Here is a 22,818-nt window from a genome sequence, read left to right on the forward strand (position 1 = left end):
AACGTTAAAGGAAAAGGCACCTGTCAACAGAGCAAGTGGAAAAGAAATTTTAGAGAAGTGATAGTTCTGTTAGCTGACTTCATGACCAGAACTGTATGTAGTTACTTAAAAAGCATTTTTGTCAGATGCCCAGGGAGCACTTTGGATGCTACATCGATTGCCCCATTCCAAACGGAAACCATAGCTGGACAGACTGTTCGCGCTAGCCAGCTAGTTTCACTAAGAAATCGTTTTCTGTGTCGTTCCTGCTGTTTGGACTCTCTGCTCAAAGAAGGGAAATTGTTGGAACAGTTATGACACTAAAATCATATTAAAAATAAAAATAGTTATTAGTTACAGCTATGAAGTTGCTCACAGCTGAAGACTGGAAATGAGACAACAGGGAAACAATCAGCCTACATGCAGCTTTATGGTTGAGCAAAGAAGGAACAGCCTAAGTTGACTGATGAGTTTCAGAGCTGTTTGTGGATGGATGATGGACAGGATCGGTTGTTTCCTGTCCAAATTTACTGATATCATCGACCATCTCTTATAACTCAAACAGAAAGCACGAATAACATTTAAATATGCATTTAATATATTGATAATATAGTAATGTACAGTGTAATAAAGTATTGAAACACAATTGAAAACGGAATCACTTGTACAACTGATGTGTCCTGCAAAAGCAGCAACTGTCATACTTAATACTTCATAAATGTGTCTAACGGCTCCGTGTGTGTGGGACGGACGAACGCCAAGACGAAGGCCGCTTCGGTGTTACAGTCCGGCCATCCGGGCAGACGCGGGCTTTGTGAGTTCTGTCCTGGTGAATGAAGCATCGGGGGTTGGTTCCCCACACGACAACGTGAGGTCCGTCACAATCAAGAAATATAAACCGCCACAACGACTCCGAAAGTTAGAGACGTGGACAAATGCGAAGACCAGAGTTAACTCGGCTAGCGGCCTGAATTTCCGGGTAGACGCCGGAAAGCTGACAGCTTAGTCATTTATATACTGTGGGTGGGGGTATGTCTTGAATGTACTAATGTGTAAGGATCAGGCACTGACATGCTGTTTATGTTTTATTTCAGTTTCACAGATCTTCTCAGTAAATCACTTTTGATATTGTTTACTTTTTGTGAGTGCCATAGGCACGTGATAATCTGGTCATAAAAACATTTATGCAAAACCTCCAGTAGCTCCAGTTATCCACTAAACCCTGGGAATTCAGAATAAATAATATGGGTTGTCTGAAAATGATCTTACCTTCAAATCTCTTTGGAAATCATCTGGGTTGAAGTGCTCATGGCAGATTTTCGGATCTCTGGTCTTTTTTACCCTGTTTATCTGTGCCTTCCATTTCCTCCCAAACTTTCCAGAAGGTATTCTGAAGAAAGATAGGTTCCTATATTTGTGTCTAACTCCTATGATGTTGGAACAAACATTCACCCCACAGATAACCACGACTTTATCTGATTTATCACTTCGGTGATCGTATTGTGTTGTAATGGCTGCCCTGACTGATGAAGCGACGGGTGTCGCCGATGACGTATGACCCCACGTGACCACTGGATACAGAAGATGCTGCAGTGCAAATTTTAAGGTTTCCTGACCACAGGGATGATGCCAGAAATCAGGATTTTTTTTCTTCATTTTTTTCATAATTATAAACAAAATATATATCACTTTAAAATTAGTTTAGTGCTGTCCTTTTAATAGCTTGAGTAGTAAATGAAGTAAAAATACTGTTTTGCAGCAGTTAGTACATTCTGACAGATATCTTCGTTTTCTTCTCAAAAATAAAGCCCTTTTTACACAAAAATAAATCTTAATGTTTAAGCAGACTTTATGTTACATTAAAGCCAAGTCTGAAAGCCCCTTGTGTATCTATTAAACAACTACAGGAGGCTGTTCAGTCCAAAACACATACATTCTTGGCATACATGTGAATCCCATGACTTTCCAATGTCTTTTGGGTATTATAAGACCTGCCGTTTGTTTCTCCAGGAGCTGACCCAGTGCTCTGAGATTAGTGTCAGGAACAGACCTGATGACTACCCTTATTGAGAAAATTGTTAATTAAGTGACAGACAACAGAGATAATGACCTCCCAGAGGAAGACCCCTGTGCCTTGGGGAGAATTCCTCAGAAAGACAATTTGAAATAGGTGCAGAGCATTTTGCTTACTTGCTGTGTTTAGAAAAATATCTATCAAGAGGAAACACGAAAAATCCTCACACAATGGTGCCTCTTAATGGAGTTTATTCTGTAAAGTATGCAAGACAGAAGTGGATGATTTGATAATTTTCACGTCTGTATGATGAGTTATAACCTGTGTATGATTAGCTTAATTTAGCATATGAAGAATAAATCACAAGTCAGTGATGTAGCAGCATTTAGGGGAGAGATATTCACAATTCACCCGCAGTACAACTTGCACAACGAAGGTCTGGTTCAGAAGCATCAGAAATAAATGGAATTCCACAATGCAAGTGGTGCTCTCGAAGGATTTTCGCAACTTTTCACATTTTCATTATCACCTTCAAGATTGAGATTTTATCTTTTATCTCATTTAATTGTCAATGAGCAGGTGAAAATGCGTAATTTAGAAGATATTGCCCTCTTCTTCGATTTAGCCACTTCCGTGGTTATATATCTGTTTTTACTCTCACCTGCAGTCCAGTGATTGCATCAGGCATGCCAGAGTGTTCATTTTTGATAGAAAAACTGTTTTTTCCAGTGAGTTCTTGGTATTTTAGAAAATAGCTGATTGATTTTAAGGGGTATAATAATTGTAAATAGTTCTAACTGCCCGCCAAAAGTTCATCATTGATGTCCAGCAATGAATAAAAATCATTCATATTACTAATGGTGCTTTTTCTTTTGCTTCACGTATTGCTCATAGTGTTCTCTGTTCTTCACTTTCAAAGAGACGTGACGTGTTTTCGATCTTACATAACCAGAATAGATTCGTCTTTTTCACACAGCTAATCTCAGATACATGACATGTGCTTGGGTGTGAGAGGTAGCTGTGTTTGAAATAAGGAGCACTAATCTAATTTTATTGCTTCTGAGTGAGGGCGGCGGGGTGGGTGGGTGGGTGGGGTGATATTTATAGGCCGTCGCTCATTCAATGGTCGCAGGATTGGTGGTTTGATTCCTTCGGAGTGTGAGCTGACAGTGGGGGGTGTCAACTCACCTCCAGAGCAGTGTCGAGGTGCCCATGAGCAAGGCGCCATTCCCTTTTTAAGCTGCTCATTATGCACACCATGAAGGAGCTGCCCGCCACTCTCCTTCTCCCTCAACTGCATGCTTGCAGGCCCCTCGTGTGTGTGTTACGGGCCCGTACACACTTTGTATATGTGCATGCGGCTCACTGAACAATGTGTGTGCTGGGGTGGATTAATAATCTCCCTATAGGGATCAGTTCAGTATAGTAAACTAAAATTTAAATCAAAAAATTTCAAAAAAATTTTTCCCAGAGTTCAAATAGAAACATGGGGCCTGAGCTTTCACATGTGAACTTGGTATTCTTTGTTTTTTTTTGGGTTTTTTGACACGTCTTCTGCCATCACTTAATGCAAAATCAAAGGCAGCCGAAGGTGGTCAGAGGATTTTAAAGCAACGGCATTTGAAGAGGTTTACTGTTTGATTGGTCTAATCTCGTCCAATCTTGAGGAAAGGATGTACTGGAAATTGTAAAAATTAATAAAATAAAATGTATTTTTAAAGAACCACATTCCCTCTCATGACTTTTAGTTATTATGATGTAGCCCCAAACTGAACAATATGTTCATTCTCATGGCTGGCTGTGCAGAAAAAGGCTAGAAGAGAGTGAATGACTGATTGGGCACAATGGAGCCCATAGAATTGCCGATAAACGAGGGCTACTACAGCAGCAGCATTATCAGTGGGAAGGACGATTGATGTAACAGTCTCACTAACAGTCTCTGACAGGACCCAGGAAACCACAAGAACAGCACAGTAGCACTGTACCAGAATTGCGATGAATAGATCAGAATGGTGTGTGTGTGTGTGTGTGTGTGTGTGTGTGTGTGTCTGTTTATCTGTGTGTACATGATTTTTTTTATTTTGCAGTGGACTGTGACAACATGCTTGCTCTACTTTCTTGAAGTATTATTGTCCACACCTGGCAGCTCTACTTTACAGATGTAAAGATCCAGGCTACTGGCTGCTGATTGCATCATGGATGTCAGTTGCAGAGAGCCCTTGACTTCTGTAGGACGCTGCCATCATTCAAAGAATGTTTCTTTATTGAAAATGCAAATACTTCAGACTAATTATGGACTAATTATTATCGAGATTATGCGTGAGGCCTGGAGACTTAACACGGGAAGACTTGATTAGCTTTGCAGGCAGAAAACACGATGTTGCCTGTCTGCGTTCTCAAATAAAAATATCTGACGTGAAAATCTTAGAAAAAGAAATTAAGACACGTAAAGAGGCTGACCGATCAAACATGTAAGTAGATTTGTATGTAAGTATGGAGTTCAAAGGATGTGATTTGAATATGTTAAATGTTGCATGTTCTGATTCTGGTTGCATCCTGAGCAGAATTCCCACATTTATGGGACTTTAGGTCCAACTTGCAGGTTTTATAAAATTATTGTTGTTGGCACATTGACTACAAAATATTATATATTCTGAACATGACTAAAAAATTAGCCACTTAACATCCACAAATAAGTTTGTAGGTTGTAAACCAAGGGTTGCTATGAGAATGAATATTAATGTCATTCAATATTGGTGTTATAGCTTTAGAAAATGCTATTTTATTGATTTGAAGCTAAATGAGCTGAGTGTGTTGCAATGCTTTTAGCTCAAATATATGAGGCACATGCATCTTCTTGAAACATACTTGCTTTCTTGCTATTTTTACACAAGGTTTTGACACAGAATTTTATTATAGGGCAATTTTCTGCTGGGCTAGATAGGATGCCTGGTTTGGAGATCAAGATGGAGAAAAGTACGGCGCATTGGAATGATCAAAAACAGTGTCATTCAAGGACTGTTGACATGGGGTCATTTGATATTTCCAAAATGTAAAGGGAGAGTGTTTGAAGTGAAAAATATTACAATCACTGTGACAGTAATGGCCTGTGTTTAGACATGAGCAGGACAAGAGGATTTGAAGGTTGAGCTCATCATTACTCCATAACCCCTCAAGTATTGTACATATCATCCCTATTAGGAAGTACATTAGTTTTACAGTAGAAAGATCTCCTCTGTAGACTTGCTGATTGGTATTCATAGCGATGTAGACAAGAATCGTACTGAGGAAAACTTGATCTGTGTGCACAACAGAGATGGAAGGAGAGATGGAGAGACAATAGCATAAAGAAACACAAAGAAGTTATTGCTTCTCTGTAGTCAAACTGTTTCAAAGCTTGCAGTCATCCATCTGTCATGAAATGAGGTTTGCTGAAGCTGAGGGCTGGCAGATACCAAAGATCTATTCCTGTTTTCCAAACTCCTCATCATGCTCCCAGAGAAAAACTTTTTTTTTCCTTTCTTGTGCATGACGACTCTGAAGTCTTCTTCCGCCTCAAACTTTGCATGAACTTCCTTTGTTTTTACAAAGGCTTCTGGTACTTGTGAGCCAATGTGAAATATTTTCACATTTTCTTATGAAGATCTCCCTGTGCTTCAGTCTCAGGCTGTGGTATTACACCTTTTGGACAAAAAAACGTTTGAGGTCTTCAAAGGAAAATGTGGAGCTGAATTTCAACAATAATCATTTTTTCACTTAGCAGCTTGGATTTCATATTTGTTGGCTCAGATGAATTAATGGCACTGAATTCCATTCAGGTTCGTTTGTGAATGGTTTTTCTAACAAACTGCTTTCTTTAGAAAGTAAAATAATCAGAAAGGCAGTCAGGTATAACTCTGCACTCCTTTTCAACATCATATTTCTAATGTATTCCAGAATGAATATCCCCATGTAACCTCCCTTCTACCCTAAATCCATGTAGTGTACTTTTAATGTCTGAAGTGGATTAAATAGGACAGAGTTTAAAAATCTGTTTAACCCACTTCTTGGCCCTTAGCTAAAATCTGAGCCTCCATGATGAAACTGGACTTTAAAGCTGAACCAGGTAGGATTTAATCTCTTGGCTCGGGGCAGCAGCAGGTGTCATGGAAAAAATTTAAACTATAAGGAAAAACCTTGAATAAAAAAAGCCATATTCTGGACACTGTGTTTTGACCTCATCCAATCAAAAATGTCAATCAATCAATCAATCAATCAACTTTTAATTATAAAGGGCTTAGCAACATCAACAGACATTTCGAAGCACTTTTATAGGAATGTTAACCTACAGAACCCACAAAACCCTCCAGAGTAAGCATAAGTGACAGCAGCAGGGGTAATAAAAGCTCCTCCATGAGAAAAAACATCATGAGGCCCCCTGAGATGCTCAAAGAGACAACAACTAACAACAACAAGAAAGATACAGTAAATAATTGTTGGAGCTGTGTGAATCACGCGTATATATATATATATATATATATATATATATATATATATATATATATATATATATATATATATATATATATATAATATATACACACACATACATACATATATACACATACATACATATACTGTGTATATACACACATCTCTACTCAATCCCATCATTTATGCATAGGCATGTGGTTTATATTCTTTAATTTTCTAATTTAAATGTGCCCCAGCTGACTTTTGAACACTGGTTTTTGTGTTAATATTTTGTGAAATCTGTATCTATTTCTAAGATTATTGCTACAACCATTTTGTCATGTGGTTCATTTGTGACCTTTTTTTTAATTTTTAATTTATTCCTCATGTACCTTCATGTCTCTGTTTTGGTAGGTAAAGTTTTGAACACTGACCTCCGCCACTACCTCAGTCTGCAGTTTCAGAAGGGCTCGCTGGATCACAAGCTTCAGCAGATCATACGGGACAACCTCTACCTTCGCACCATCCCTTGTAAGTGTACCAGTGCTTTAGCACTTCTTCCCTAATTCTTATTCATGTACTCAAAAACACCAGCAAGCACAAAGGAAGGTTTAATTGCGCACACACGCTATTACTTGAGCAACCTAATCAAGTGATTAAGATGTTGTTTGTATCAAACTGTAGGAAGTGCATAATGTGCAATTTTTTGTGTTTTTTGTCAACACATTCACACCTTACTGATAGACACATTCCTATTGATTCCATTCATACACTGCTATCCTCACTACCAGTTCACTGTCACATAATTTAAAAAATACCCCCCCCACACACACACACACCTCATTGTCACCATAGCAACTCAAGCAATGACATCTTTCTGACCCTTGTAACTTATTTAGTTCAGTGTCTTATCATCACAATGATCAAAGTCATATTCTTCATTGAATAACGTCACATTTTCCCTTTGCTGCTGTACCCCTCCTCTCTGACTTTGTCCCAGTGGGCTTGTTTCCAAGTTTGTTTGTTTTTTTACTGAATTCAACAACTCAGTACTGCAGACCATTCAGAACCAAAGCAACCTGCAGTAACAGTATATTTTTAAGGTAGTAATAATTCATATTTAGTGGCAATGTGTGTTGATTCACTGTTCGGTTGTTGTTTTTCCAATAAACAACATCTGTTTGATGCTTCTGTACAACTTATAATTCAGACACAGGGGTAATAACCAGCTCTAAAGGATGAGGTTCATCTAAGGAGCAGAGTTCATTTTACCTCAAGATTGTAGTGCATCCCTGGGATGCGCTTCAAGAAAAAATTGTGCATCCCAACATGACGTTTATGCATTCCAAAAGCAATAACAGAATATTGGGTAGGAGCTTACGCAAGATTTGAGTTTTGCCAATAGTACAATATAAAAAGTACACAAACTTAATTTTAATATTGTTATTAATAACATCATAACTGTTTAAGTAAAAGAAAAAAAGAGTAAAATTAGTTTAGTTTTATCAAAATTTTCAAGACTGGTAGTCATTTAAAAAACAGTTTTAGAAATAAAGATGTAATAGTTTTTTTTACACGTTTACTTTTCACTCAATAGTTTTCTTTTGCCTTTAATTCATATTATCACCTGATTGTTTTTTATGCAAGAAAGCAGTCATTGTCACTTGTTTTTTCTCCAACTTTTGCATCTTTTTCGGAGGCATGGTGACAATCGATCGATCGATCAATCAACCTTTATTTGTATAGCGCTGAATCACATCAGCAGACATTACAGAGCGCTTTAACAGACAGAGAAACCCAACAGGACGCTTCTGATTGCCCTTGAGGGTCAAACTTACTCCTCGCTCTCACTGCAGTGCGTTACACGAGCAGACGTTGTGTTGCCGTTTGGTCAATTTTAATAAGGCAGAATCACGCAGGTGAATGTCTTAACGAGAAACTCACGCAAGATGATAACATAATGGCGATTTCCAGGTTTGAAATTAAAGTGGAGAAATGGAATAATTGTGAATATATTTGTTGAATGGAAGTGCATTTAAAGCTTGCGTCCAAGGGACACACCAAAGGAGATTATGTTGTATGAAGGATTAAACAAAAACTTCAAGATGATTCTATCCATCCCATTCTATGAAACAAGGTGGGATGATGTTCTTGAGCCTCCAGAATACATGGTATTATATTTTGATGATGTCTTTAACAATTGGGTGTTACCTGGATTTTATAAAACACTGTTTTTGTTTTATAGTTTTCATTATTTTCTCAGGGAATAATATAGCTCAATGAAATTTTTGAACAATTAAAATAACCACATGAATCAAACGGTTGCTACGGTTCCAGGGGTGTTTTAGAATCTCTGCAAGGCTTGATTGAACTGGCCTGAGGTATGTTTCCTATTGAGTCTGCTTCCAGATATGGTATTGACCGCAGGCGCTGCTGATGCTGCTGGATTTTAAAGAGACATTACACTGCACTTGTAGAGCACAAGGTGACCCATGGAAGTAGTCTGATCTCAACAGGAGAAAGGACAGTCACACTATTGTAACTCTGTGATGATATTTTGACCTAAATAACATATCCTGCTGAATTGTGACTGCGCAGACCAACACCATAATCGAATATTGTCAAGGTTTTATTCACATGCAGAGCAATTTCACCTGAGGCACAGTCATAAACAAGCAGAATATGAGCTCTCTACCCCCTGATGTTAGGAAGTTGTTGATTCAGAGGAGAGTTGTTTGCACAAGAGTGTTTTATTTAGGAAATAGCCAGTTTACCTGTCATATAATTTGCTGTTTTTTGTTTTTTTGGGGGGGTTTATTTTCTTTGATGGAGGTGAGGGTATCTTTCTTTCTACACCACATCCACTTCTTATTGTTATTCAACTTTCTTTTTTTCTTATGCCTCGTAGTCATATGAGCCTTTCTTTTCTTGGTGCTTAAGTTCAACTTGAATTATTTTACTTGTTTTGTCTTGTTTTGTTCAAAGCTCAGTCATATTGGGAGGACGATTACGCAGTTTTAAAAAAATCATGCTGTGATTTCTCTTTCCCTACTTTCTACCAGCCACATTCACCGCTACACACACCTTGATTCCAACCACCACTGAGAACATCACTTAGTGATATTGTTGTCCATTATGGTTTTATGGCCTGTAACCACCATTCATCATCAGCACCCAGTGGGCTCACTACATGAATCTAACTCTAATCTATGCCTTAAATTACTCTCTTAATGAGCAAGAGACCAGGACTTACACAGTGACAACACCCCCATCATTCACTCAGCTTTCAGTGACACACCCCTCAACCTGTTTCACTTTGGTTCATTCTCTAAGTCAATTAAACTACCGTATCTATTTTTTGACACCAAATTCACTTGGTGTTGTTCTCTGTTCGCTGCTTCCTTCATCTCACCTGTTGATTTAAAAAATATATATATATATTTGGTGGATTATTTGTTTAACATGCATCTTGCTAAGAAATTGAAAATGAAAATACAATATCTAAATGCATTTTGTCTCTTCTTTGTGATAGATTTACCTTATTAAATGAGCTGTACATCCTTGACTTCTCACACTTAATCACTGAAAAATTTTCTTCTCTCATTTTGAGTTGAGAATCCAAAGCAGTTTGAGAGAGTAGTGGCACACCAGAGAAAGGATTTGCAATACAAATGTGTTTCTTGAACTTGTGGAACAGCATCTGTTGAGTCCGTGTGTGAGACAATCCTGCAGACAGCAAGAACATTAGCAGAAGCCGCTTGTGTCCTGGTGCTCAACAACCAGACAGACTCATGGAACTGCAGCTGATCTGTGCTGCTGACGCCACTGGGTCAACTCTGTACACCTACTGCACCATGGGGCCATTGTTAAAGGAAATTTTGTATTCTTGGGATGATTGTATTATTATTATTATTCAAACAGAAATTTTCAAATTAAAAGACAAATAAAGGAATGAAAAACAAGACACTACGAACGAGAGTCACTCGTAAGTATAGATCTTCATTGACTCTCTTTTGCTGGGTCTTATAATGGGTCTCATTTGGTCTTTTTCTTAACGGCTGGAGGTGGCTCTCAAGAGCTGTGAGGACAAAGAGGACAAAAGGAGGAGGATTTTCCTAAGAGGATTTAGTGCCTGGGCTCACATTCAGTCCTTTAAATTTCTGCTGAGATCAGAGGTGGGCAGAAAGACTTTGATAAAAACTAGCATCTCATTCTTACTGATGTACTGTATGCTCGCACTGCTCGCTACTGTTGGTGCACAGGAATCTGTTATCTTAATGCATGCACACACTTCTTCATTCCTTCGTTTTCTCTCTTTCCTCTTTCTTTGGTTGTATTTGGTTTTAGTTTACATTGTGTTATAAAAGAATAATGATACAAAGACATGAGTTGTTGTAGATGTATGGTTAGAGGAATAGCTGTAAACTTCTTTATAATACAGCAACAGCAGGGTAATCTATACAACAGAGTTTACAAGCACTCCACAAAAGAACTAACAGACTTTCATTGCAATGATCCTCCTCCTTTTGTTCCCTCATTCCTACTCAACATGTCAACTGTAAAGCCGTAAGCCTTCTTTTCATTCCTTTTTCTTTTTTTTCTTTTTTTGGAAGCACCACAACAAAATCGCCATGTTAAATTTATGGACTGCCATTTCTGACTAATTACCTCTTATGTTTCCATTATGACATCCTCTCAGGCTTGATGCTGAAAGAAATATGTCCTTACAATGCAGTGGCATAGGACCTCACATTTTTGTCAGTACAGGACAGACATATGGCTCAAGCAATGATTATTGGACAGTCAAGAGTTAGACACGATATATGGGTGAGCTAATTGTTTGCACTCCATGGCAGTACACCCCAAAACTGGATATCTTCAAGACAAAGACAAAGTAGTATTATCTACGCAACAGCACCTCAAGCTTACTAATACACATGTCAAATATGTAATGAGTGCCAGTCCTGAAGTTTGGCAACCGTAGGTAACGTTTGGATTACATATGTCAGGGATTATATTATGGGATCTGTTCGAGACCAAAATATTTGGAGTGTGAACTGGTAGTAGGAGGTGCCAGTTCACCTCCTGAGAACTGCCAAGGTTGTTCATTGGGAGCACCAAAAAGGAGCTGTGTGTGTGTTACTGGCTTGTACCAACATATATACATGTGTGACTAACAACAAGTAATATGTTCGGGAGTGGACAAATAATTTCCCCTACGGAAGATTAATAAAGTTGATTCGATTTCATCGCATTTCATTTCATATTTGGGCTAAATGTCAAATTATTTTTTTAGCAGAGCTCAATAAGTCTAACTGGAATCTTGCTGTGACTGACGTTGGTAGGCAAAATGTGGAAACTTGGAACGGTGCCTTTTTAAGCTTTGGTTTTTGCAATGGTGCACTACAACCTGTTAACTAGTTTTGAACTTGATTTAATGGTGTTAAAAAGAATAAATGTAGCCCTTTTGCACCTTTCACACAAAGCTATGAAATTACATGTGTGTATTTATTCTTGAGCCATTAGAGTGTTAACCCAATACAAAAAACAAACAAGAACAGTGTATTTGTCAAAATATATATATATTAAAAAAATAGAAATTATTCCTTCTCCAGGTCTGTGTGGTCTGAATGTACTCCGTTCTGTATTAAACATCACCATGAACAGATTTGTATTCTGATCCTGTCTGTGTTCTGTCAGTCTGTTGTTTGGTTTAATTAATTGCATTCTACTGAAAGCATCTTTTCACAAAGCAGTGAGCCTCCCAGCATTTATATGAAGGAGACAAGATGTTACAGAGCTCTGCTCACCAACATTTCCCTTTCAGTGAGCTTTCAGTATCATGTTTTTGACTGACCCACAAAGGAGGCTTATTGTATACACTTGTGTGACATACAGATGATTGAACCAGGACTGGCTTGACAGGTACATAACTGTAGCTCAAGTAATTGGGCTATGGAGGACACTTCTGACCAAAACTGATGACTGTGGGAAGGTATTTGGTAATGAGAAGCAGCCAAGTCTGGCATTCTCACACAGAATGCAATTTCAGCTTCTTTTGGTCTCATAAACTATGATATCAAAATGTAGCGTTGAAGGACGTGTCCCTGATGTATTTTTTTTCTCTTTTTTCTAACTGTTCATTTACTTCTCAAATTACTCCTAATTTGCCAAGCTTTTACTGTCAAATTAATAACGGTGAAAAAACTAAATTAAATAGAAACATAAAGCTTCCAAAAGTGCATCCCGACTCTACAAAGCACCATCACCACTAATCTGTGTAGACTCTACAGGTGTCATGAGATGCAAAAAGTTGCAACAAGATATTTCAACATGATCTCTAAAAAGCATTAACAAATATGCCATTTTAAAAAAAAAATTATTGCAGCTTTTCTGTTATTGAACAGTACAATGAATGCTTCTGATGTATAATTAAGGCAAAAGTGCTGTTTGTTTTAGTCTTATGTTCCTATATTTGAATCCTTGATAAATATTCTGCTTGACTCATTCCACAGTGAGACATTCATGGCTTGATGTTCTCTGGGTGGAATTTATATATTCTCTCAGTTTCTAACTTCTCCATTTTGCTGCTGCAGGGCTCCTCAACATGCTCTCATTTCTTCCGATGTGGAATTCAGGTTGATTTGAAATTGTAAATAGCCTGTTTTTATGAATTTTAATGAATATTTATGTCAGCCTCTGCAATCGACCGGTGGTGTTTATCAGCTTTCTTCCGATCCTCACTCCTACTGCCTCCCCTCCTGAAACCACGAACCTGAAAGGAATTCCTATCTGATGAATGAATCTCCACCATGACCAGGAGCGATGGTGAAATTGGGTTATGGAGATTGCTGTGACTTTCAGCATTGATGACTGGTGCATGAACACATTTTCGGCATCCTGTATAACAAATAACTGCAGCTGAGATTTTTTCCTATGGAGTTCACAAGTTTTGTGACATACCACCTAACTATTCGTGAGTGCAATCATGGAGCAGTCCTATTTATATATTCATGGAATACAGTTTACATAATCCTCATGCAAATGTAATCACTCGGTGTCCATTTGTGCCTTGTGGATCTTCATCCTGGAGGGATGAACCTCTGATCGGTATTGAAACTGCAGTTTCACCACAGCACCCATCAGAACGGCTTCCTGTCATCTGTGTCGACTCTGGTCTCTGTCGGAGTGAATCTAAACCACACCAAGAGGTTACACAGCAAATTGCTTCTATCACATTTTATATTCTTGATGTGCTTGGCTATTTTATTTTTTTCTGTCAGTTGTAACCAGTGCATACACCAAGGACCTCGCAATAATCGGCTGTTAGCCAAAATTACTAGAACTACTCCTAGAGGATAAAATCAATTACACCCCTTACTGCTCCTCTCTCCTCAATTAATTATCCATCATTCTCTGGATGACACCACGGTCTTGGGTTTCGTTGTAAACTGAGATAACTACTACTTGAAAACTGTGCTGTTGTCTTTTGCAGAGCTGTAGCACAAAAATGTACTTATTTCTAATTAGGAGGTTATTATTTCATCATAATCTGTTAATATGCAAGTTGGTTTATCAGTGTGATTACACAAAAACTGCTAAAGGATTTTGATGAATCTTGGTGGGAAGACCTCATTTGATTGTGATGTGGACCCAAAAAAAGGGCCGGATCCAGGATTGTTTCCCACTGTCTTTAACTGTGAGATATTGGATGTTTTAGACCATGTTCTCTAATTTTAGAAAATATTCTCTAATTTTATTTGATGCTGGTTGGTTTTTCAATAGACAATGTGAAATGAAATGCATCTTTTTGTTGAGAAGCCATGTCAATTATTTTTAATAAGAGAAAAACAGTGTTTGACAAAGAACTAGAGTTGATTGGCAATTTTTTTAACTTGGTTGTGTGAAAACCTTGAAAACTTTTGAATTTGTCTTCAGAAATGAAGTTCAGAACATGTCAGGTCATTAAGCATTTTCAAAAAAGTTGATTGATATAACATCATAACAACCCGTGACTCAAATTACCAAGCATTATTTTGATACAATAACGTCTTTGTTTTTTCCATTATCCCCAGGTACCACACGGCTTCCTCGAGATGGGGAGGTGCCAGGAGTGGACTACAACTTTATCAGTGTGGGAGACTTCAGGATCCTGGAGGAGAGTGGACTACTACTGGAGAGTGGAACTTATGATGGTAGTTAAATAAGAATACTGTGTTGTATTTATATCCCCAGCCTTCTATAGTGGAGAGTGTAATCAACATTTTGACATACACTAAAATGTGACAACCAGGACAAATTGCATTGATCAGATAGAACATGAAACATGATTAAAGTCTTGCTGGAAGTGACAGTCAAATTAGCAGTGATGCTCTCAGCTCTTCAGATGAAGTATTTAGGTTCTCCACACCGTGTAGAATCGACCATGACGTGTTCAGAATTTATATTTGAATAGAAAGGAGAGTGCTGTAGGAATCAGGACATGGTTGTAGCTTTTTTGTCAAGCGGGATTAAAATAAATTTAAATCAAAGTGTAAATTTTACAATCCAGATTCTAAGAACCATGCTTTTTGACTGCTGGACTAAGTAAAACATTGTTGGTGGGGACTATATGTTGTGAGGTAAGGAGTCAGATTTTCTCCACCTACCTGAGGCCAAGAATTTATATCAATCACCCTTTTATTTGAAGTCCCACAATATCAACCAACCCCAGATTTAAAAATTTTTCTTTCTGCATTTCTCCTTGTAGAAAACCATCATCAGCTTTCCACAACCACATGCTCTCCCTTTACATTTTTGCCTGTTTTATAATAGAACGTGAGCATGTAGCAGCTGCATTAAATGAGAATGGTCTCATGTAGAAGCACCAACATGCTGACCCTGCCAGCTGGCTCCCACTGTCACACATCACGGGTTCCACTTGTAGTCTTACGTTTCTTTTATTCATGGGATAAAATGACTTACTCCTTTGCTTTTTGCTTCCTCTTTTTTTTTTTACCTTTATTTAACCATGTAGGTCAGTTGTGAGCCAGTTCTCATTTACAATTACAACCCGACATTCATACACCAGAGTAAGATCATGGAGGCAAGGTGGGTGAAGTGTCTTGCACAAGGTGAATGGTGAATGACTGGAGTAGGATTCGAACCAGCAATCGACCAACTAAGATTATTGGGCGATCCACTCTACTGTCTAAGCCACAGGTACCCCTACTTGAACTTGAGCACAAGCCCATTTACATCACTATTTTACTATCGTTTGATAAACCTTTATTTGGAGCCCCGGGCAATGGAAACTGAATTTCATTTTTAGCAAGACAAGCATGGTAATGTTCTTCTCAGTCAGAAGTTTACATAATATGGGATGTTTCAGCTTGGAGAACAGCCAATGTTTTTTTTTTTCCACACCTTGTGCCATATTGAAACGTAATCACGTACCCTATAATGAGAGGTCCTGGAAAGTCAGACACCCACAGTTTGTCAGGAGAGGAATGGAATGGAGGATTTCTCTCAAACTGCGTAATAGTTATGGCAATAACATGATAATGTGGATTCTCCTTTTAGGCTCATTATTTCTTGCTACATATCAGTGCTGACGTAAAATGGGTGCAGATTTCTCTAGATGCTTAAGGGACGACATCTGATCATGTGAACACTCCTTGTCTGCAGCCATTACCTCTTTCACTTTCAGCCGTGTTTCCTGTGTGATGGGGCATTAAAAGGTAGTGTCAAATCCTCATTCAGACAAAATGCATTTTGGCTGAGTTAGCTCTCTCTGGGTGTGCACAAGTGTGCTTCTGTATCTGTGCATTTGTTTGTGCTCTTTACAGACTGTGAAGTGCATATTCAAATCTGTAATGGGCCTGTCAAGGCAGGTTATTCCTGCAGTGTCTGATCCGTTTGATAAGATGCCAACTCCCATTCACCAACCCTCGTGCTCGTGGCACTGCCACTGTTCACACAGATACAGATAAAATGTATGAGCAGATCTGTGCACACAGAACAAATCATGTCCTTGTGTCTGATCAAGCCTTTGGATCCATCAAGCTGTTGTTAATCTCTGAACCAAAGCCAGACCACTTTTTTGAAGAGTTTGACTGGATAGAGTTGAAGAAATGGAGAGCAAACTGAAGAAGTCTATAATAGAGAGGTAGGGCTGATATAGAGGAGAACTGAGCTCTTTTTTCTGATGGAAAGCACATTTGTAGTGAAAGTAGGAGCACTTTGGAGTCTGTGCAGATGTGTTAGCCTTTCAAAAGTTAGACATTTCAGTATGTTGTCCCTGAGAGATGGGAGTGAATGTTCCAATCAAGCCCCACAACTCACCTTTCTCTTTCTCTAAAACTCAGTCTTGAGAAGCACTGCCTGACCACTGTGACAGAGTGTTGATGTCTCACCCGCACAGCAAGTCAAAGAGGAGCTGGGTGTAATTGGATTGAGGAGTGGGATTCACTGCATGAAGTGCAGCTTATTTTTCCTCTGAAAAGAGGAAAGTAAACAAGGTCGGACATCCTCTTCTACAGGTCACATGGTTTGCGTTGCTCTCTGAGGACTTCATGAATTGCCTTCAGACTTAGTGTACAGTTAGTGATTTTTTCTGAAGCTACCAAGATAATGGAATTCGTTACGAATCATAATGGTCTTACTAATAGTCCCAACTGACGCGCTTGAATGCTCATTATGTGTTAATTTATTATATGCTCATTACATGTATGTTCATGCATAATAGGTTTCACTACCTAGTAAATATTTTGATTGGGCCATTCAACACATTGTGCACTCTCCATGTCCTTTGAATCCATTACTCTGCCAACCATTACCATGTCGATTCCCTTCCTGTCAGGAAAGACTAATCAGAGTTTAACACACACACACACACACACACACACACACACACACACACACACACACACACACACACACACACACACACACACACACACACACACACACACACACACACACACACACACACACACACACTATATGGTAGGGTACATGCTTCTGTTCAGTGTTGGTCTGGAAGGTCCCAGGTTGCCTGCCAGGCAGATGAATCAACCATCTGTGCCAGGCAGTGAGAGAGTCTTGTTCGGGCTTTTGGTCCCTCCTCAGTCTCACTGCCTCTGAGGTTCAGGTTGGGTCATTTTCACATAACACAAAGCTCCAGTGGTACAACTTGTAAGAAAATGCAAGGCTGGACAAAACTGCTGCCAGGAAAATCAAATACTGCCCAAGCAGCATCCTGGTTAGGGATGGGAAAATTCTGCCAAATGGACATCCACTGTTGCTTTGGGGATCCCCAATAATAATGAGTCATGCTTTAATGAGGGAGGGAAACAGACTTGATGTAAATGAGAATGCAGAGGTTGTGTATTAGCAGCACTACGTGGTGGGTGGATGGTTTGTGTCACTGTACCAATGATTCTGTCTGTTGTGACAACACTGAGCTCATAACCTTTTGTATGTTATCCTTGACACCAAAGACTTTTACTTACTAGCCGCTGATTTTGTAATCATGAAATTGCTCACATTGAAGCGAAGTCCGACCTTCAACATACACTTTGAAAAAACAACTAACTCATCATCCCTGTGACATGAAGATGACATGTAACATCAGACCGGCTCCCCGTGCTCATCAGCGCTCATCAGCTTATTGTGGGTTCCATCGATTTATCATGATGAATGATGCCACAAATCTTCTATGACATGTTGCTTTCACACACCTCAATACCTGCAACACACATGTATCTGGGACCAGGACACATGTTTGTCAGTTATTAATCACAGAGGTAGTGTCTGGCTGATGAATGTCATCCCATGGCAGGAGACAGGCGGGGATTAGCCAGTAGACCCAATCTCTCCTAGCCATCTTTGTGCCAAACCCTGTTAATGAAGCCTTTTTTTTTTTTTACAGATGTGGATGAGTGTCTCTTAGTAAACATAGAATTTATCGATAAGGGGAGGGTATGTTTGTGGGTGCGGGGTGGCTATCATCCAGTCTCCTTCTCCTCCTCAACATCCCCACTGCTTTGAGGAAAACAAGTATCGCTGCATTAACCTAGTTAGCTTTGTATTGTAGTTGGCATGGTGCTGTGGTCTTACCATAAATCTTGGGGAATGACTGTGATGCATTCCTCTGAGCCCCTATATGTTTGCTGGCATGCATGCTGTTGTCAGCTTTCCTTCTTTGTACTGAGCTATAAAAAGATCTGGAGCTGATAAATGCTTCCCTGACAGAACGGCATGTTCACTCTTAAATAAATCAAATTTTCATAACACCATCTTACCATATGCAGCTGGGTTCCTATGAAAATAAGATCAGGTTTATGGATGCTTATTAAATAGCTGAAAATTCTTATTTCCCAATGGGAGGCCTCCCTTTAATCAATCTAATTATAAAACACCAGATTTAGTTTGGTTACTTCAAGCTGATCATCACTTTCTATAAAAAGAGAATAAGCATTTGATCTTACAAATAGATGGACAAAAGAAACAAGTTGACTAATAGAGAGCAGCTCTTCACAAATAACCATAATATATGGTAGAAATTTAAATACACATTCTTTATAGCCCTAATAGATGCAAAATAATTGTTCCTTTTAAACATAAATCGATTCCCACATACATAGATGGATCACTCCATGAATTAAATGAGCAAACAAAGTTTTATACTGGAGCCCGAGCCTTTATGGTGTACTGTTATCACACTGAATATTTATAATCCATAACACAAGGCTTTTCTTCATTAGGATGAAAAGCAATTTTAGAGATAGATAATTGCTGTATTCAATGATCAGTATAATTAGGTGCTGGCAAATTCCAAGTGAAGTGATTTTAATGTTACATGAGTCATGACAGCCCTGTGGTGCAGTTATGGAGGAATAACAAAGCAGGAGGTTAAGAGACATCAGAATTATGTTGAGGAGTCAGACCTTTAAAATCTGTTAATAGTCACGTTTCAGTGCTGATGTTTGAGATTCATGTTGTTATTTAGATCTCATCAATTGGAACTCATCTTTGACTTGTCCCATGCCGCTTCGCATATGTAGATATTTTGTGGTATATGACACATATATACTCTATATATATGACTCCATATACTCTGTGTTTGTGTTTTTGATTGCGTGTTTAATGATGTTAGTGGTTGCATAATTTTACAAGTGTCGTCCACCCTCCCATCCTTCATAAGGTAACTACTATGGAACCCCAAAGCCCCCGGCGGAGCCCAACCTGGTGCAGCCTGACCTGGTGGATCAGGTGTTGTTTGATGAAGATTTTGGTGGGGAGATCCCCAGGAAGCGCACCACCTCAGTCAGTAAAATGGACAGGAAGGACAGCGTGGTCCCCGAGGAGGAAGATGATGATGAGAGGCCACCACTGGCTAATGGATTACCTGGTGAGTAAAGATGTCAAAGCACTGAGTGTTATGGTGAATTATAGACATCGTATTCATCTTACACTATGTCTCTATAAAACATAAAAGTTGGTTGCAGACGATTGGCCCTGTGGGTGTTCAGGTTTTGGTTTTTTTACCACTTCTTTTTTTTTTTTTGCATACTTACTCTCTCATTCTGTCCACTTCCCCATCAGTTGGATGAGGCTTTTGTATGTACCACACCAAAATCAAATCTTGATCCCTATTTGATGCCAAATGAAGATTAGTTATTGAGGAAATCTTCTTTTTTTTATTTGGCATTTTATTGAATTTTAAATAATAAAGAAAGCAAACACACAGCACTCAACACGCTGGTGTTACCCAACAGATAATTACATCAGTCTCTTATTTATACTCAACTCGCTTGACCTCTAGGTCACAGTTAGCCAGGAAGTAAAGGGACCCCAGGTGAACATCTACTGGTCAAGTTTGTTAAGTAGAGAGTACGTTACTCTTTCATAAGCAACCAGTTGAGTCATTGTTGTAGCCCATTCCTCATAAGGGGGTGGGTGTCTTTACGTCCAATGTCTCAGAAGCATCCATTTAGCTGTTGTAAATGCCAAAAAGTCCATCCCTGTTCCAAAGAGGACAAGTCAGATTCTCTGAGTTCTATAGTTGAACCCAAGATGGACAGTTTAGCAGAGACTTGAAAGCTTTTTCAGTACTTCAGACATAACGTGCTGGATGTTCTGCCACCAGTCCGGCCATGTCCATATTGTATGCAAGATGGAAGGCCCTTCTCCATCACAGCTCCAGCAACAATAAGTTGATAAGTTTCCATTTATACAATTAGTGTGGTGTTCGATGCCATCTATGTATTATTTTCAGTTGAACGAATCTATTTCCAATTTCCTTGTACATTGTGTTAATATTATTCGGACATGATTCCCAGTCCTCAGGAGATATGTCCACCACCAAATCTCCCTCCCACCATTTCTTTACTGTAATCAGAGGGTCACTTAGCTGTTCCTGCAGCAGATGATATATTTTTGAAGTAATGCTTTGCATGGTGATGACCCAGTTAATAAAACTTCCACTGGGCTGCCTGTAGGACACGTTAGAGAGCTTCCTAACCATTTAGACAGGGTATTCTGCATTTGGACATATCTCCAGAACTGGTTACGTGGCAGTTTGTATTTATCTACAATCTTGTTGAAACTCAAGAAATGTTTTGTGTTATCATCAAACAAATCTGAAGCATAAAATATCTCAGCTTTCTGCCACAGTGTCTATGTAACCATTTTATCTCCAATTAAAATTTGAATATTATTCCATAAAGGTGCTTAAGGAGATTTGGAAAAATCCCAACGTCCAGCTCTATGTAGTTTATTCCATAATAATATAGTATTAGTGATGATTGGATGATCAGTCCGTTGAGGAAATCTTAATTGCATTGGTGCAGTAGCAAGAAGGTAACGCTTTGAGTCGTGTCTACACTGAGTTTGTATGTTCTCCCCATGTCTGCGTGGGTTCTCTCCAAGTTCTCCAGCTTCCTCCCACCTCCAAAAACATCATTTAGGCGAATTGCGTACATGAGTGGTTGTTTGTCTTTCATGTGGCCTCTGTGATGCGTCCAGAGCATACCCTGCCTCTCACCCGTAGTCAGCTCTCACCACTCTTGTCATTGTCCCATCAGCTATCAGAGACTTTGCTTCACTTCCTCAGTTTTGCGGCTGAAGGTACTAAAGTGGTTCAGCTGCTTGAATGTGGTGGTCATTAATCTGTGCTGTTTAGGATGCTCTCTTGCTTTGATGATGCAATGATACAGAAAGGACTGTTTCTGATCAATCACTGGCCTATAACGTTTTATGTGAAATTTTAGTACCTGCTCAACTCTATTTGGAACACAATGGAGACGGTACCAAAAATGGTACCAGGTACTTGGTTCTGATAACCTGATGGAAAACCAAAAACAGCAAGTAGAGATAAACAGATTTGAGCCGATAGCATGTTGGGTTAATCCATCATAAATTAAAAGCATTAACTTGCATCCAATTCAGGGTGTTGACATTCAGATAAAAAAAGATACTTTTTAATGGCATCTTGCATTGCTGTGATGAATAAATATTGACTTGTTAAATAAATCTTCAGAAATTGAGGGAAATAACAAATAATAAAGAACAGTTTAGAAAAAAATTAGTGACTCATCAGTTGCGATACTTATTAATCTCTATATCTATGTATGTCACAATACAAATCCAAGCTACAGTATATGCACAACTGAATATAAGAAAACAGAAAAAAGTGTTGTGTTGGAGTTTCTTTGTTATTTAGGTGAAGCCTTTTACCAGTGATTTCATACTAAACTGGAGTTTGTGACTAAACCTGCCTGACAGGCTGTTGACAAAGTGACAGATTCGCACGTATTTTCAAATGTGCTGGCCGCAGTGCTGATAAATCTTCCACCGGCAGTGCTGTTATCTCTAATTTATTGTACCACAGGTCACCTTGAGAAAGTCTCGTCTCTAGAGGAGGATGCTGTGTATGCGATCATTCAGGACAACTTCAGAGGCCTCCAGAGAAAAAAAAAACCATCTTTCACGCCAACAAGGAGGTCTCTTTCCGTGCTCTATATCTGTGTATGAGTTAACACTGAGGCACTTCTAAGCTGAAAATGGAATGATTAAATTTTTCTTAGGAGGATGAGTATTGTTTTGACAGTCACGGCTAAAGCGCTGCTTGCTCAGCTGTCTGTTTACCCAACTGCTCCATCATATTGAAATCAAACACAGACTGATGCCCAGACGTCCAGGAGTTCTTTTTTTATGGAAAGAAAGCCATCACAAATGACTGCTCTTCCGTATCCACAGCTGCAGCGGGGAAGCCTCAGACCAGCCTAAAATGGGCACAGTTATAGTCAAATGAAAGACAGTCCTAATGGAAAATAAAAGGCTGTTTCCACTCATCTTGTTTGGACTGGCGTTATCACTCTTATCTCTCC

At 38.9% G+C, this 22,818-nt stretch overlaps 1 protein-coding gene across 2 annotated transcripts in view; it reads left to right on the forward strand.

Annotated features, from left to right (window-relative positions):
• The window catches only part of LOC137595259 (novel protein similar to human membrane-associated guanylate kinase-related (MAGI-3) (MAGI-3)), a 126,877-nt gene that overhangs the window by 75,139 nt on the left and 28,920 nt on the right, over positions 1-22,818 (forward strand). For both annotated transcript variants that reach the window (XM_068315218.1, XM_068315219.1), the window contains exons 2-4: positions 6,860-6,976; positions 14,521-14,640; positions 19,632-19,838. In XM_068315218.1, coding sequence (XP_068171319.1) covers positions 6,860-6,976; positions 14,521-14,640; positions 19,632-19,838 — 444 coding nt within the window. The remainder of the gene's footprint in view (positions 1-6,859; positions 6,977-14,520; positions 14,641-19,631; positions 19,839-22,818) is intronic.

Source organism: Antennarius striatus, chromosome 5 (genome assembly GCF_040054535.1).
Source record: "Antennarius striatus isolate MH-2024 chromosome 5, ASM4005453v1, whole genome shotgun sequence".
In the NCBI taxonomy this organism is placed as follows: Eukaryota; Metazoa; Chordata; class Actinopteri; order Lophiiformes; family Antennariidae; genus Antennarius; species Antennarius striatus.